This window comes from Trichechus manatus, unplaced genomic scaffold (assembly GCF_000243295.1).
Source record: "Trichechus manatus latirostris isolate Lorelei unplaced genomic scaffold, TriManLat1.0 scaffold00094, whole genome shotgun sequence".
NCBI classification, from domain to species: Eukaryota; Metazoa; Chordata; class Mammalia; order Sirenia; family Trichechidae; genus Trichechus; species Trichechus manatus.
The window spans coordinates 3460823-3479441 of record NW_004444030.1 but is presented as its reverse complement, the minus strand read 5'-3'; the positions used below and the strand labels follow the sequence as shown (position 1 = coordinate 3479441).

The window sequence follows — 18619 nt, the reverse complement described above, 5'->3', positions numbered from 1 at the left end:
TCAGCCTATTCTTTGGAGGGGCAGGCAAGGAAGGTGGGTCAAAGTTTAGGGGCTTGGAAGAAGAGAAACGTAGCCAAAGTTTGGTTAGCAAGAATTTTTTTCCCATTGGTCAGTGGAAACAAGCATTTCAGCAAATCATTTAAGAGGCAAAGAATGGGAATTTGAAGGGCCTGTGTTGGCCTTGTCATAGGTAAAAGGGTGGGCATCCTGTGATAAGACTCCTCCCCCATCAGACCCAAGTAAGTCCATACGAGGAAGGATATTTCTTTGCAGTAAGCCGATTCTGGAACACAAAAGTGTGGAGGAATTTCTTAGCCATCACTGTTTTCTATGGGGCACAGGGCTCAGGTAAAAATCAACATTGTCAATATGCAGGGTTTAATGGGCTATTTCCTTTTTAAAAAATGGAATCATATTAAACGTGCTTCTCTGCGTATTACTTTTTTCACTCAACAATTCCCAAAATCAAACCCACTGCTGTCAAGTTGATTCCAACTCATAGCTACTCTATAGAAGAGAGTAGAATTGCCCCATAGGGTTTCCAAGGCTGTAAATCTTTACGGAAGCTGACTGCCACATCTTTCTCCATTGGAAGGGCTTGTGGATTTGAGTTGCCAACCTTTTGGTTAGTAGCCGAGTGCTTTAGCCACTGTACCACCAGGGTTCCTTTACTCAACAATACCTGGAGAAGATCCCTCCAAGTCATTTTATAGCAGCCTTCCATTCATTCTCTTTTTAATGGCCTCATAATATTTCAGGATGTGGTTGTGCCATAATATTCAATCAGTCCTCTGTGGGTGACCATGCACTTAGTTTTCAGACCCTGTCTTAGTTATCTAGAGCTGCTATAACAGAAATATCACAAGTAGGTGGCTTTAACAAACAAATTTATTCACTCACAGTCTAGAAGGCTAGAAATTCGAATTCAGGGTGCTAGCTCCAGGGAAAGGCTTTCTCTGTTGGTTCTAGGAGAAGGTCTTTGTCATTGATCTTCGCCTGGTCTAGGAGCTTCTCAGCACAGGGACCCTGGGTCTAAAGGACATACTCTGATCCTGGTGCTTCTTTCTTATTGGTATGAGATCCCTATTTTTCTGCTCGCTTCTCTCTCCTTTTATCTCTTGTAAGACAAAAGGGGATGCAGGCTATACCCCCAGGGAACTCTCCTTACGTCAGATCAGGCCTGTGACTTCAGGAAGGGTGTTGCATCCAACCCTAATAACCTAGTCTTGCCTCATTAACCACAGGTAGAGATTAGAATTTACAGCACATAGGAAATTTACATCAGATCACAAAATAGAGGACAACCACACGATACTGAGAATCATGGCCTAGCCAAGTTGACACATATTTTTTGGGACACAATTGAGTCCATGACAGGCCCCTTCTCCACATTTAACTGTTAAAAAAAAATTAAAACCCAAATAAATTAAAGTATATAGGTTTTATTTGAGCTGTTATTCTGTTTGCATATAGAGGATGACCATTTTGTTTCTTAAAAAACTAATGGCTCCGTGCATGCTAGTTACAATGAGGCTTTTAAGGAATAGAGGAAAACGGTGAAAATTAACCATTGGCTAGTCTCAACATGATTGGTTGAAATCATGCCCCCTTTCTGAGATCAGGAGCCCTGGTGGTGCAGTGGGTAAGAGCTCAGCTGCTGACCAAAGGGTTAGCACTTGAAATCTACCGGTTGTTCCTTGGAAACCATATGTGGCAGTTCCACTCTGTCCTATAGGTCGCTATGACTCACAAGGGTCTGGAAAGCAACAGGTTTGGTTGTTTTTTTTTTTTCTGAGATCAGCTGATACCATGTTACTAGGTTGGTTTTGGTCGCCCCCATTCTTTTGAAATTGCCTAAAGTTAAATTCATTGCACAAGATAAACTTTAAAAGCTTCAGGGTTATCACAGTTGTCTTATCACAGAGGGAGTTTGCAATTTTAAGATTACCTGTCACCACATTATTTCTATCTGTTCTTGGATGCATTTCACCTTGGTCAGTGATCTTTGTGAATGTTCCTATACACTCTGAGGAATCTGTCAATTCCTGTTCCTCAGCTTCTCTCTTTTAACATTATTTAAACTTAAAAAAAATCATTTCATTTAAACTTTGGGGCTCCTATAGTTTCTAAACTTGGGGCTGCTGAAACTGCATTTTTCAAAACCTCTCTTCTTAGAATTTTTTCACATAACTCAATTTACATTTGTCTATTTTGCTCTCTCGCGCTCCAGGGAAGGAGGTGGCCAAGCAAAAAAAAAAAAAAAAAAAAACAGAAAGGTCCCAACACTTTTTCTTTTGCGTTCCTCATTTTCTCCTTTCTGGAGGCAAGGGGTTAAGGCGACGCACCGACTTCCTAAGTCAGTGAAAATCAAAAACTTTACGACCCCAATTCTTAGTCCCTCCTTGGTTCGCGGAAGCATCGAAAGGCGTGGCCCAGCATCTAGCACTTTCGGGCTGAGCTCCAGCGGAGTTAGCACCGTCCGTCTCTTACTCTGGCGCCGCCGAGACAACTGTTTTCGAGTACTGAAAGGCAAACCAAATACATCCAAGAGGAAGGACACGCACCTTCCTCCAGCTGCAAAGAGATGTTTCCAGGATCCGTTTAGGATCTTAGCCATGTTTTGCGAGGGAAAAGAAACAGAAGTAAAGCGTCGTCAGTTTTTTTTCTTTTTTTTTTTTCTTTTAGATGAGATCTTTCACAAATCTGAGGGAGGAAGACTGGAAGATAAGGGAAGGTGTCGCGGGTCCTTTCTAGTTAGCAAAGTTCAAACAGTTCCTGAATTACTGCTTCTTAGGTTAGGACACCCTGGGAGTAAATCCTGTTAACTTCCTATCAGCTCATTTGCTGATTTTAAATAAGGAACCATAAAAATCTGAAATGCATATTGAGTGCCACCCAATTCTGAGGCTCGACTGCCAAGGGAGAAAAAAAAAGTGCTCTTTCTCCTCCTGCCACCCCGGAGGTGCCAGTTGTAATCTGCAAATGTATTGTCTGGCCCCCTCGGGCTTGACTGTTAATGATTTGCAGCAGGAGGAGCCCGGCAGACGAACGAGTTGGACGTGAGCGAGCGAAGGAAGGCGAGCTCAGGGGCCGGAGTCGAGCCCCCGCCGGGTGTACAGGCGCCGCCTCCCGTCTTCCGGGCCCCGGCACTTCGGGGGCGTTCCGTGATCCGGAGCCGAGCAGGGGCCCCCATGGAGGCTGCATTGCCGGAGGGGCCTGGCGCCCCTCAGCCCCACGCGCAGGGAGCGGTGAGCGCGTTTGCCAGCCTCCTGCGCAGGATAAAAGGCAAACTCTTCACCTGGTGAGTGGAAGGAGCGCGCGGAGGCCCCGCGGGGCGGCGGGAACTGGCAAGCCGAGCCCAGGCGCTACGGTTGGCGAGCGCGCTCACACGTGTCTGCGGAGCACACGCCGCCGGAGCGGCGCGGCGCGGCGGCGGGAGGAGGGAGGCAAAGGTGGCTGCTGGACGGACTTTGGTGCTGGTTCAGGCGGCTAAATAGGGATGTTGCGCTTCACCTGGCTTCATGATGCGAAAGTACTGGGGGCTGGAGGTCCCACTCCTCCCTTCCTCGTTCTTAGAAATCGTGGGAATGTATTTCAGAGGATTTGGTGGGAAGTTCACCCTGTTAGCACTGTTAGGTCGATCCCCAGTGCCACCCAGGCGGGGAGGGGGCGAAGTCCCCAGGGATGCTGTGAAGGAGGGGTGGGCACCCTCGGGCTTGACAGGTGGGTGAGCGCCACTTCCTGGCTCTGGCGCCTTGAAATTCTTCTGCTGCCGAGCCCGTCAGACCGGGCTGGCTGATCCTTCACTAACAGATGAGTTTACCCAAGTGAGAAATCTGGGTTAAGTTTTATGCTGCCGCCGGGAGGGAGTTCAGGGCCTGCCTCCTTCTCGGCCTGAGCCGGCAATGCGGGGCGACGTGGCCACCTCCCGACTTGGGAGCTCGTCCTCCCTGTGCTCGGTGGGAAGTAAGGAGAAATGTGCTTAAGGGCTTGGTAGGAATCTGGGACTGGGAAAGCATTTCTCTGGTTACTGGGGAATTTGCATTCGAGAAACACAGATAACTCAGAATAAAATAATGAAAGCCAACATTTATTGGACGTTCACTCTGTGTCAGGTTCTGTGCTTAGCAGTTTATATGGATAATCTCATCAAACCCTCACTGTTTTATGAGGTAGGCACATATTATTATACCCACTTCATAGATGGAGAAACAAAGAAGGCTAAGCAGTTTGTCCAAGGCCACCTAGTATAAGGCGTGGCCCCTGCATGCCTTGGTTTAAACTGCACCATAACCACTCCTGGCCACTGGCACATCATCAGATAGGCTTTGATTTCTTTCTTTTTTTTTCCCCAGACTGAAAAGTGAATGCGCTTTCAAGACTGTGAAAGCAATTCCTGAAAAGCCATACCATTTTCAAAACTAAATCAATAAAATTATATGCATTTTCATCATATAAATAAGTATGGTTTTAAATAGATTCATATGTTGATGGGGAAAGTTGGCCAAAAATTGCCTTGTACCATCCAGTTGTGTATGTCCTGCTAAATTTAACTGCAGGTTCTCAGATGGGAGGCAGTGTAGTGTAATAGCTAAGGGCACAGATTCTGGACTCATATCCTGGCTGTGCCACTTATCATCTGGGTGGTTTTGGGCAAGTCACTTAACGTCTCTGTGCCGCGGTGTTCTTATTTGTAAAATGGAGGTATTAACTGTACCTACCCTGTAGGGTTGTTGTGAGGAGTAAGTGAGTGAAAACACAAGAATGGGCAGATGGAGCCTGGCTCATGGTAGTGTTCTGTACTGGTTAGTTGTCACCATTAGTTCCATTCCTGGGTGACGGGAAGATGTCATGGTTGCTCTGGGAGATGCAAGGGACCCTGAGGACAGGGCAGACAAAAGGGACATATGTCAGTTTAGCAAGATGTAGCAAGGATTAGCAATGATTTTTTTTCTTCTTCTAATGTTCTAAAATTTGCAAAGTCCTGGTTTGTTTTAGTCAGGAGTGTCTGATAGCCTCCTAAATATGAGATTTCTTCTGCCTCCTAAATATGAAATTTCTTCTGCCTCTGAACATAGTTTTTTGTGTACCTCCCTTATCACTTTTTAAAAAGTCTCAAGGTGGCACAAACAGTTAAGAACTTGACTACTAATTGAAAGGTTGGTGGTTTGAACCCACTCAGGTGCCTTGGAAGAAAAGCCTGGCAATCTACTTCCAAAAACCTACAGAGGGCAGTTCTACTCTGCACACATGGGGTCGCCATGAGTGGGAATCGACTTGATGGCAACTGTTTTTTTTTGGTTTTTAAGGCTTTTTACTTTCTTCCTATGTGATAGCTATTTGTGGGCATCTTATAGCCTTGATGAACTGAGTTTCTTAACAGTAGCAATAATTTTTTTTCATTTTTGTATCTTAGCATACAAATGATTGAGCAAATGAATGAATGAATGAATGAGTGAATATGAGAAAGTTCTTGAGGCTTCCTTTCCATTTTGCCACACTCCCTGTACTCTTCCCTTTACTGATCTTTGTCTGAGGATTCTAGCCGTTTTGGTTGGTTGGGTCCTTTTGTTCATTAAACTTTTCAATCCCACTTCTGGCAATTGTCCAGGCTCTTGGATTCTGGTTTGCAATTTCTTCCCATCTGACCCAGCAACAGGAAAAGCGCAGTTTACCAGATACCCAGTATTCCTTGTACTTGATATTTTAAACTCTCAGTAATAAAACTCATTTCCTAAGTTTGAGTTTAGGTCTCTGAATCCCCAGTCTTGGCCAGAGAACCATGGGGTATGGAGGGAAGTTAACGAATGGATGTTTTCACCATATGGACAGGGATGTAGAAGGATAGTTTGTAACCACACGGCTCTTTTCTTTTTTTACCAAAAAGGGGCAAGATTATCTTTTTTGGCAAGTGGGTACTAAATACGGGGTAGAAGTTTGGGGCCTAGAGCTGGTTCTGTTTCCATTATGAGAGGGACAAAGGTTATTCTAGGTAACCTTAACTTTTGATATACCTGCCTTTCTCCTTTAGGGTGCAGACAGCTTTTCTCTATAACTGGGAATAGTAAATCACTCATACAGTACAATAATACAATACAATATTGAGTACTTACTATGTGCCAAGTATTTATGATAATGAGTACCATCTGCTCGTAATTTTGACTCTTGCTGTTTATTGCTATCAACTCAAATAACAAATACTGTAATAGGAGGTCATGGGTTTCCAGGAGTGCCTGAGGATATTTAATTGTGTATCAGCAAGCAGTTTACAGATCCCTGATGGCACAGTGGTTCTAACCAAAAAGTTGGCCGTTCGAATCCACCAGCCACTCCTTGGAAACCCTAGAGGGCAGTTCTGCTCTGTCCTGTAGGGTCGCTGTCAGTCGGAATCGACTCGATGGCAACAAGTTTTTTTTTTTTAAAGCAGTTTACATTCTAACAGATACATTCTAATTTAAATTCATATACGAAACATACATGCTTCTTATAACAACCATGAAGTTTATACTTCTAGTATAAAGCTTTGATTATTATTTCATATATTTATATCTTTTTCCCCATTGAATAAATGGTAAGCTTTTTTTTTTTTTAATTGTGCTTTAGGTGAAAGTTTACAGTTCAAGTTAGTTTCTCATATAAAAATTTATACACATGTTGTTATGTGACCCTAGTTGCTCTCCCTGTAATGTGACAGCACATGCCTCCTTTCCACCCTGGATTTCCCGTGACCATTCAACCAGCTCCTGTCCGTTTTTGCCTTCTCATCTCTCCTCCAGACAGAAGCTACTCATTTAGTCTTATGTATCGACTTGAGTTAAGAAGCACGCTCTTCATGAGTATCATTTTATGTCTGTTGTACGGTGAAAACATCACAAAGTTTAGTAAAGCAAAAAGAAAGTTTTATTCGGCATATATTCAAAAAGGCAAAAGGGGGAAACGGACAAGCATGCTGCCACAGCCATGTCTGCCCGAGTCCAAGGAAATACCACAGAACAGACAAAAGTGGGAAAACGGACAAGCATGCTGCTAGAGCCATGTCTGTCCAAGTCCAAAGAATATTACAGAATAGGCAAGAATGGGAAAACAGACAATCATACTGCCACAGCCATCAGTATGTATTAACATTACAAATAATCAAAACCATTGAAAGCTTCACCTTTTCACAGATTGGCTAGAAATTGTGATCCTAAGTTTTGAATTGTCTTTCTTAACAATCATTGGTACAAGTTTCAGTAATGACAGTCAGGAGGGTCCTCATTGGTCCAACAAATTTTCTACTCACTAAATGCTAATAGAAAAAAGATAAGAGTGGAAAGTCTTTTGTGTTCTGTTTGAATGGTTTATGTGTAAGGGTCCCTAAAAGATATTTTCCAAGATTATCTTAGCTATTGTCTTTATACCTCAGTTCCCAGTTGACATGTCCTTGTGAGGCCTTGTGAGCCCAGCTTCAGCTGGGTCACATTCTCTGTGCTCAAGGACAGGGAATGATGATTCCAATATTATTTCCTAAATCATGTTGTATAGTCCGGTCTAATCTTTGTCTGGGCTAACAGAGAGTCCAGGGGACATGTCTTCCGGGGTCTCTCCAGTCTCAGTTGGACCATTAAATCTGGTCTTTTTACTAGAATTTGAGTTTTGCACCTCACTCTTCTCCTGCTCCATCAGGGACTCTGTTGTATTCCCTTTCAGGGCTATCATTGGTGGTAGCTGGGCATCATCTAGTTCTTCTGGTCTCAGGCTGATGGAGTCTTTGGTTTATGTGGCCCTTTCTGTCTCTTGGGCCAATATTTTCCTTGTGTCTTTAGTGTTCTTCATTCTCCTTTGCTCCAGGTGGGTTGGGACCAATTGATGCATCTTAGATGGCTGCTCCTAGCTTTTAAGATCCCAGGCAAATGGTAAGCTTTTTGAGGACATAGATTTTATCATATTTTTTTGGTAGCACAGTGCTGGACATGTGTTCATTATTTCATTGACCAAACCTTGAGCATCTGTAATGTTCTAGGTTCTAGACTAGTTTCTGGTGCTATAAAGATGAATAGGATTAAATTCTTTATCTCAAGAATGCTCATAATCAAATTATGCTAAGAAGTTATGACAAGTATTGTAGGAGTGAGTACAAAGTACAGTGATGGTATAAAGGAGGGCAGGGATCAAGTGTCTTGGGGTGAAGTAGGGTTGGAGAGCCTGAGAGAGAAGGTGCTTGAGGTCTTGATGCAAGAATAAGAATTTTCCTTTTAAACTAGGCAAGAAAGGGCTCTCCAGGCTTGGAGGTTGTTATGGATTGAATTGTGTGTCCCCCAACAAAGTATATGTTGGAATCCTAACCTCTATACCTGTGGATGTAATCCCATTTTGGAAGAGGGTTTTCTTTGGTATGTTAATGAGGCCATATCAGTGAAGGGTGTATCTTAAACCTAATGATTTTTGAGATACAAAAGGAGCAGATTATACACAGAGAGAAGCAAGCACCAATAGGGTAAAGAGAGATACCACAGGGAGAGCGCCAAGGGACCAAGCGCAGAAGCTGAGACAGTATCTTCCCCCAGAATGGACAGAGCAGAGGGATGGGGGGAGAGAGAGAGAGAGACAGAGACAAAGAGAGATCTTTCCCCAAGAGCCGGTGCACTGAATTCGAACTTCTAGCCTAGTGAACTGTGAGAAAATAAATTTCTGTTCTTTAAAGCCACCCACTTGTGATATTTCTGTTACAGTGGCACTAGCAAACTAAGAAGTGTCAGAGAGTGTTTTATTTAAGGAACTGCAAGTGGTTTGGTGTGAGAGGGGGCATGGGCTTGAGAGGGAATGAACAGTAGTAGGCACTCAGTAAGGAGCCCTGGTAGCACAGTGGTTAAGTGCTCGGCTGCTAACTGAAAGGTTGGCAGTTTGAACCCACCAGCCACTCTGCAGTAGAAAGATGTGGCAGTCGGCTTCTGTAAAGATTACAGCCTTAGAAACCCTATGGGGCAGTTCTATTCTGTCCTGTAGAGTTGCTATGAATCGGAATCAACTCTACGGCAGTGGGTTTGGTTTGTTTGTTTGTTTTTTTTAAGCTCTTAATGAACATGCGCACTTCTTGTTACTGTCTAGCATAGGGCCTGCCCCTTTGTTTCCTCCTTTCAGTTCAGTTTCTTCCTGTGAAGGAGTAAGACCCAGAAATTTCTGAAGGAGTCATTTAGTTGCACATAAGTGTATAGCCTTCGTCTATTCATTCAAGTACGTCTGTTGTCTTAATTACCTAGTGCTGGTATAACAGAAATACCGCAAGTGGATGGCTTTAACAATGAGAAATTTATTCTCTCACAGTCTAGGAGGCTAGAAGTCCGAATTCAGGGTGCTAGCTCCAGGGGAGGGCTTTCTCTCTCTGTCAGTTCTGGGGAAAGGTCCTTGTCATTGATCTTCTCCTGGTCTAGGAGCTTCTCAGCATAGGGACCTCAGGTCCAAAGGATGCACGTGCTCCTGGCTCTTTTGCTTGGTAGTATGAGGTCCCCCTGTCTCTCTGCTCGCTTCTCTCTTTTATATCTCAAAAGAGACCTACTCAAGATACAACCTAGTGATGTAGATTGTGTCCTGCCTCATTAACATAACTGCCTCTAATCCTGCCTCAACGTCATAAAGATAGGATTTACAACACATAGGAAAATCACACCAGGTGACAAAATGGTGGACAATCACACAATACTGGGAATCATGGCCTAGCTAAGTTGACACACATTTTAGGGGGGACACACTTCATCCATAATATCTGTTTTATGCTTACTGTGTGTACAACACAAGTCCTGTGGTGGTGGTTATTATGGATGAATTGGGTCCCCTAAAAGTATGTGTTGAATTCCTGGCCCTTGAACCTGTGGATGTGATCCTGTTTGGAAATACGGTTTTTCTTTTGTTATATTAATGAGATCACAGCAGTGTAGGGTGGATCCAAAACCTAATCACTTCTGAGTTATAAAAAGACCAGGATAGACACAGATACATGCAGGGGAAGTAAAGGAATGCCGAGGATTGGTGGCAGACACCAGAACTAGGAGAGAGGCTACAGAAGGAATAAACATGGCCAAGACCCTAATTTGGACTTTTAGCCTCCTAAACTATGAGAAAATACATTTATGTTCTTTAAAGTCAACTGTTATTGTTGTTGTTACATGCCATCAAGTTGGTTCTGACACTGTGTACAACCGAACAAAACACTGCCCGGTCTTGCGCCATCCTCACAATCCTTGCTATGTTTGAGCCCATTGTTGAAACCACTGTGTCAGTCCGTCTCACTGCGGGTCTTTCTCTCTGTCGCTGACCTTCTACTTTACCAAACGTGATTTCCCTTTTTAGGGACTGGTCCCTCCTGATAATGTGTCCAAAGTACATGAGATGAAGTCTTGCCACCCTCACTTCTAAGGAGCATTCTGGATGTAATTCTTCTGAGACAGATTTGTTCGTTCTTCTGGCCATCCATAGTATATTCTGTATTCTTCCCCAGCACCATAATTCAAAGGCATCAATTCTTCTTCAGTCTTCCTTATTCATTGTCCAGCTTTCTCATGCATATGAGGTGATTGAAAATACCATGGCTTGGGTCAGGCACGCTTGAGTCTTCAAAGTGACATCTTTGCTTTTGAACACTTTAAAGAGGTCTTTTGCAGCAGATTTGCCCAATGCAGTGTGTCATTTGATTTCTTGACTGTTGCTTCTGTGGGCATTGATTATGAATCCAAGTAAAGTGAAATCCTTGACAACTTCAATCTTTTCTCCGTTTATCATGATGTTGCTTGTTGGTCCAGTTATGGGGATTTTTGTTTTCTTTACGTTGAGGTGTAATTCATACTTAAGGTTGTAGCCTTTGATCTTCATCAGTAAGGGCTTCAAGTCCTTTCCACTTTCAGCAAGCAAGGTTGTGTCATCTGCATCTCACAGGTTGTTAATGAGTCTTCTTCCAATTCTGATGCTGTGTTCTTCATATAGTCGAGCTTCTCGGATTATTTGCTCAGCATACAGACTGAACAGTATGGTGAAAGGATACAACCCTGACACACGCCTTTCTTGATTTTAAACCACACAGTATCCCCTTGTTCTGTTCAAATGACTGCCTCTCGGACTATGTACAGTTTCCTCATGAGCACAATTAACTGTTCTAGAATTCCCATTCTTCACAATGTTATCCATAATTTGTTAAGATCCACACAGCCGAATGCCATTACATAGTCAATAAAACACAGGTAAACATCTTTCTGGTGTTCTCTTCTTTCAGCCAAGATCCATCTGACATCAGCAGTGATATCCCTCATTCAGCATCTTCTGAACGTGGCTTGAATTTCCGGCAGTTCTTTGTTGTTGTACTGCTGCAACTGTTTTTAAATTATTTTCAGCAAAATTTTACGTGTGTGTGATATGAATGATATTGTTTGATAATTTCTGCATTCTGTTGAATGAGCTTTCTTTGGAATGGGTACAAATATGGATCTCTTTCAGTCAATTGGCCAGGAAGCTATCTTCCAAATTTCTTGGCATAGATGAGTGAGCATCTGCAGAGTCGCATCTGTTTGTTGAAACATGTCAATTGGTATTCTGTCAATTCCTGGAGCCTTGTTTTTCACCAGTGCCTTCAGTGCAGCTTGGACTTCTTCCTTCAGTACCATCTTTTCTTGATCATATGCTACCTCCTGAAATGGTTGAACATCGACCAGTTCTTTTTGGTGCAGTGACTCTGTGTATTCCTTCCATCTTCTTTAGATGCTTCCTGCGTCATTCAATTTTTGCCCATAGAATCCTTCACTGTTGCAACTTGAGGCTTGACTTTTTTCTTCAGTTCTTTCAGCTTGAGAAATGCCGGGTGTGTTCTTACCTTTTGGTTTCTAACTCTAGGTCTTTGAACATTTCATTATAATACCCTGTTTTGTCTTCTCGAGCTGTCCTTCACTGTCCACCAAGGGTGACCCTGCTGGTCTTTGAAATACTGGTGGCATAGTTTCCAGCATCACAGCAACACGCAAGCCACCACAGTATGACAAACTGACAGATGAGTGGTGATATTTTACTTGTATTTATATTATATCAGCAGTAGGAAACTAAGACAGTAGTCTCGCTGAAAGATATTGTTCTGTAATGTCACTTAAGCAAAGATATAAAGAGAGGGACTTTCTGTGGTCTCTGTAATGGGGGGAATCTAGATACTACCAGCATCCATACTTTCTCTTCCCTCCCCCATTTATTTGTAAGGTTCTTTTATTTAATTATTATCTTATTAATATATGCTTCTTCCACTCGACCCCGGGAGTCAGGAATCATATCTGGCTTGGATCACCACTGTCTAGCATAGAACTTACCTTGAAGTAGATACACAACAAATGTTGGATGAATGAATACCTAATTCCAAATTACGTTGTATAAAAAATCGCATAGTTCTGGGGAAGCCAGCACAACTTGTACAAGGCAAGGCCATGGAAGCTCCATAGACACATCCAAACTCCCTGAGGGACTGAATTGCTGGGCTGAGGCTGTGGGGACCATGGTCTCGGGGAATATTTAGCTCTATTGGCCTAACATAGTTTATAAAGAAAATGTTCTACATTCTATTTTGATCAGTAGCGTCTGGGGTCTTAAAAGCCTGTGAGTGGCCATTTAAGATACTCCACTGGTCTTACCCCTTCAGGAGAAAGGGAGAATGAAGAAAACTAAAGATACAAGGGAAAGATTAGTCCAGAGGACTAATAGACCACACAACTACCACGGCCTCCACCAGACTGAGTCCAGTACAACTAGATGTTGCCTGGCTACCACCACTGACTCCTCTGACCGGGATCACAATAGAGGGTCCCGGACAGAGCTGGAGAAAAATGTAGAACAAAATTCTAACTCACAAAAAAAGACCAGACTTACTGGCCTGACAGAGACTGGAGAAACTATGAGAGTATGGCCCCCAACACCCTTTTAGCTCAGTAATGAAGTCACTCTCGAAGTCCACCCTTCATCGAAAGATTAGACAGGCCCATAAAACCAAACGAGACTAAAGGGGCACGCCAGCCCAGGGACAAGGACTAGAAGGCAGGAGGGGACAGGAAAGCTGGTAATAGGGAAACCAAGGTTGAGGAGGGAGAGTGTTGACATGTCACGGGGTTGTTAACCAATGTCATAAAACAGTATGTGTACTAACTGTTTAATGAGAAGCTGGTTTGTTCTGTAAACCTTTATCTAAAGTACAATTAAAAAAAAAAATCACTTTTTTTTTTTCACTCACCACTATATTAAGGCCCATCATGTAGTTTTGTTCATCTCTGCAAGTGTTTCTCAACCTCAGTACTATTGACATTTTGGACTGAATGATCTTTTTCCGTTGTGGGGGTGTACTGTACGTTATAGAATGTTTAGCAGCATCCCTGGCCTTTACCTACTAGATATCGGTAGCAACCCCCTCCCCCAGTAGTGACAGTCAAGTCTACAGACATTGCCAAATGTTCTCTGGAAGCAAAATCACCCCTGGTTGAGAACTGCTGATCTAGCCTGTTATTTCTATCTCCTGCAGAGGACTTAGAGGCTCCGTGGCCCACCTGTGATGCCAACCCAGATTATTTCCAATGCCAAGCCTCTATAAGCAACACTGTGCTGAGTATTCTCATACATGTCCCCTCATGGACTTATGCGGGAATGTGTGCTGGGGAAGAGCTAATGGCCAGGCCCTGGTCTGAACCCCTCCAGATGAATTTAAATAGAGGGGAGACGATGAAACCCAGGGTGGAGAAACTTTAGGCCACCCAGAACACTGTTGATTGCTATTGTTTGGTGCCCCTCCATTAGACTATTCCTGTGATCAGGGTTTTATTTTGAGTTGCTCTGGAAAGAGTCTTGGGAGGAGGCAATTTCATTAGGTTTTTGCCCTTTAGCCCTGGGGTGAGTGGAGGAGAGACTGCTGGATGGACAGCCTGAACCTGTTTTTATTAATTTCTCAACATTGCAGGGAGTTGTTAAAGGGACAGGCAATAATGCTCTAATGCAACGTAGGGGAGACACAAGAGTAGTGTTAAAATTTTTTTCTCCAACCTGCCCTCCACTGAGCCCTGGGCTGCAGTCCCCTCCTCCCCCAGACCAGTTCTAGAAAACCTTTGGGTTATTCCTGCATATCCCTGCTTCTTTCTTCAGGTTGATGTGGAGGAAGGGAAGATGACCACCAGTGCTTATTTCTCATCTTGACAGCACCTCCAGAATATTCCTGGAGTTCAGCCTCGCTCCCCCCTCCCCCCATCCCTATTGTCACTACTTCACTTCAGGCCTCTATCACGCTCACGTGGACTCTTGTAATAGCTTCCAGCCCTCCTCTTCTATATCATCTTGTTGCACAGGAACCAGAGTAATGTCAAATAAAATGAAAAAGTAGCAATAAAACCAAAACCAAACCCATTGCAACTGCCCCATAGCATTTCCAAGGCTGTAATTTTTCTTTTTCTTTTGTAATTGTACTTTAGATAAAGGTGTACAGAAGGAACTAGCTTGTCATTAAATGGTACACATACTGTTTTATGACATCAGTTAACAACCCCATGACATGTCAGCACTGTACCTTCTTGACCTTGGGTTCCCTATTACCAGCTTTCCTGGCCCCTCCTGCCTTGTAGTCCTTGCCCCTGGGCTGATGTGCCCCTTTAGTCTCGTTTGGTTTTATGGGCCTGTCTAATCTTTGGATGAAGGGTGAACCTTGAGAGTGACTTTTTTACTGAACTAAAAGGGTGTCCGGGGGCCATACTCTCAGAGTTTCTCCAGTCTCTGACAGGCCAGTGAGTCTGGTCTTTTTTTGTGAGTTAGAGTTTTGTTCCACATTTTTCTCCAGCTCTGTCAGAGACTCTCTATTGTGATCCCTGTCAGAGGAGTCAGCGGTGGTAGCCAGGCACCATCTCGTTGTACTTGACTCAGTCTGGTGGAGGCTGTGGTAGTTGTGGTCCATTAGTCCTTTGGACTAATCCTTCTCTTGTATCTTTAGTTTTCTTCATTTTCGCTTGTTCCTGAAGGGGTGAGACCAGTAGAATATCTTAGATGGCCACTCACAGGCTTTTAAGACCCCAGACGCTACTCATCAAAGTAGAATGTAGAACATTTTCTTTATAAACTGTGTTATGCCAGTCGAGCTAAATATTCTCTGAGACCATGGTCCCCACAGCCCTCAGCCTAGTAATTCGGTCCCTCAGGGAGTTTGGATGTATCTGTGGCACTTCCATGACCTTGCAAGGCTGTAATCTTTATGGAAGCAGACTGCCACTTCTTTATCCCATGGAGCAATTGGTGAGTTCAAACCCCTGACCTTTCAATTAGCAGCCAAGTGTTGAACTACTGCTCCACCCAGGGCTCCTCAAGGAAGCAGTAGCTTTCACCAAATGAGAATTCATCATGTAGCAGGTATACTGTTTACATTTTCATCAATCTTTACAAAATCCTGTAAGTTTGGTTTCTCAGTCTTGTTTGACAGAGCAGGTGAAAGGCAAACAATAGGAGCGATGGGCTTCTTGGCTGGCCTCTGGCACCCACCAGGCTATTTTGCTTTTGCTTGGACTTTTATGCAAAGTGTTGTTTTGAAAAAGGGTTCTACAGCTAAAACAAGTCTGAAAGCCACTGGCTACTGGATGGAGCACAAGCTTCTTACATGTAACTACAAGGACCTCTGTCACTGGCTACTTTCTTCTCCAGGCTCATTAACCCCAATGCCCATCTCACTATGTTCATAGCGACCCCATAGGACAGAGTAGATCTGCCCCATAGTGTTTCCAAGGCTGTAATCTTTATGGAAGCAGACTGCCACATCTTTCTTCTGCGGAGTGGCAGGTGGTTTGAACTGCCAACCTTTCGATTAGCAGCTGAGCACTTAACCACTGTGCTACCAGGGCTCCTTACCTTTTGGGTACCTGTTCCTAATTCATCTTTGCACTTACTGTATTATAATGTAAAATATAATTATCTTTAGCCTTGGAGAGTGCCTAAGGATAGAGATGGTAATTCATCTTCGACCCATTGCTGTGGAGTCGAATTCTACTCATACTAACCCTATAGGACAGAGTAGAACTGCCCCATAGGGTTTCTCAGGTGGCGTAGTGATAAAGAGCTATGGCCTAAGCAAAAGGTCGGCAGTTGAAATCTACCAGGCGCTCCTTGGAAACCCTATGGGGCATTTCTGCTCTATCCTATAGGGTCGCTATGAATTGAAATCGACTTGATGGCAATGGCTTTGGTTTTTAGAAATCTTTACGGAAGCAGACTTCCACATCTTCCTCCCTTGGAGCAGCTGGTGGGTTTGAACCACCGACCTTTTGGTTAGCAGCTGAGCACTTAATCACTGCACCACAAAGCCTCCATCTTTGAAGTCCCTGCCTTACCATTGTGCCTGGCATAGAACTGAAATCGTAGTAGTTTTCCCATTTTGAGGGTAGATTTGATTTCTAGAAACAGTAAAAACCTCTTTGCAACCAAATTTGGTAAATAAGATGCAGGATTTAGGACTGTAAAGTGATGAAACTAAGGCTGTTTCTAACCAGCTTTCACAGACATTTTGATCGGTAGCTACATATGTGGAAAAGCCAGTTGCTTCCCAAGTTACTGTTTGTGTATGTAGTTTTGGTCAGTTTATGAAAAAGCTACATAAACTTCCTTGTATTGTTGTTTATGGAGGATCATCAGAGAGAAGTAATTGTTCTATATAGGCGAATTTTCCAGATAACTGAAAACACACTCTTTTAAGCATTATAATTTACTTTTGAATCCAGTTGAATGGAACTATGTATGTCATGGATTACTCACCTCTGTTAATTTACTTATTCATAATTTTTAGCAGCAATTCTTCAACACATAATTGGCTTGTACTGAACAACTCTAGGGTAGGCCAGCCCTTTCAATTACTCAGTAGGTCCATTTATAACTAATCATGGAGATTTTGCCATTAAAAAATATTATTTATCATTCTTCATGGTACATTTAAAACAAATAAATGAGACCATGCTCCTTTAAATAAACAAAGTACATTGAACATGGTACCACCTTATCTTGATGATTCAGAATCATCATCATGGACTTTAATTATTCTACTGAGTGGTAAAAATATGCTTAGGGCCCATTGAAAGGAATTATTCACCTTATTTTTTCTGACTTTTTTTTCTCATGAGTGTTGTGTGATGTTTTTTCTGTTACTGAGCGTATGTGGAAAGTCTGCATTTTTAAAAAAATTATGGCTTCTAAGCTGTAACACTGTAGAAACCAGATAACCCAGTTTGTTAGAATTGGTTATAATGAAAGTATAAATAGATCCTGAATAAAGGCTTGAATGGTTTTCATTTTAATAAATTACAAAAGCATTTTAGTCCACGAATTTTGGGGCCTTTATTTTGGATGGTGACAGAAGTATAGGTTAATGAAGTTCATTAGACAAGTGATTTGTCACCAAAATCTTGGTTATTGATGTTAACAAGGCAAAGCTAGATTACATAAAAAACACAGTTAAGCCCAAAGCTTCTTTGTGGTCATTTCTTAAAAATCAGAGTATTTAAAATTAAGGAAGAAATTGACTCAGTTTCTTCAGCCCAACAAGTCTTTATTGAGAGCTTAAGACTGGATACAGTAGAGTTTCCCACAGAAGTGTGGGCAACATTGCTGCCCCAGAAGAGTTGAGGATATATTTGGGGAGAAGGACGTTTCCTAAGATTTTCAGTGGTATCAAGCAAGGGATAAAAATAATAACAACAACAGTAATAATAAAAACCAATGTTTGTTGAGTGCTTACTTTGTGTACCTAGAGCAATCATGCTATTCCAGAAGCTCAGGGTGGAGTAACTAACATAATCCTTGCAGTACCTTTCTGTGTTAGGTGTTATAATTCTATCATTGCCTGCCGCATTTGCAACGTGGGGAAACTGAGGTGCAGAGAGGTTACATAATTATCTTTTAGACGATTAATCACACAGCAGTAAATAATGCAACCTGGTTCCCCGCATCCTCTGTCCCGACTTCCCCCAACCAGGCTGTCTAGCCCCAGAGCCTAAGCACTTAACGACTGTGCTGTACTGCTTCTTGGGCAACAAACAGAAGAGGGCCTTGGGCAGTCTGTACATAAATTTCTCGCTTTGGGCTGTTTGTATCCCCAGGGATTCCAGAGAATATATAATGTCACAGGATGAATACAGTACATCTTCCTGGGGCATCATTTATTTTTTAGACTTCAGTTGCACCCCAAAACCAAACCCACTGCCGTCGAGTCATTCCAACTCATTGCAACCCTCTAGGACAGAGTAGAACTGCCACGTAGAGTTTCCAAGGTACGCCTGGTGGATTTAACTGCCGACCTTTTGGGTAGCAGCCATAACTCTTAACCACTACGCCACCAGTTTCCAGATAACCAATAGCTAGATGTCAGTTATTGTCAAGATTCCAGTTTTAGGATTGGTGGTTGGTTTATGAGTACTTGCTACATAAAAAAATTAATTGGGCCATGCATGGGGAGTGTGATGAGTGTGTCATGAGCCAGGGATCATGATTAATCCACTACTGTGCAACTGGAGGAATCCCCTATCCATCCCCCCTTCCACCACCAGATAACCACCATCCTAAATCTTCTTACCATTCCCTTGCTTATGTTTTTATATAGTTTTTACCTCTATAT

General features: G+C 42.9%; 1 protein-coding gene across 1 annotated transcript in view; it reads left to right on the top strand.

Annotated features, from left to right (window-relative positions):
* Nucleotides 1-3191: 3191 nt before the first annotated feature.
* The window catches only part of SLC35F2 (solute carrier family 35 member F2), a 62197-nt gene continuing 46769 nt past the window's right edge, over nt 3192-18619 (top strand). The window contains exon 1 of the mRNA XM_004382530.2: nt 3192-3301. Within this exon, the coding sequence (XP_004382587.1) occupies nt 3192-3301 (110 nt within the window). The remainder of the gene's footprint in view (nt 3302-18619) is intronic.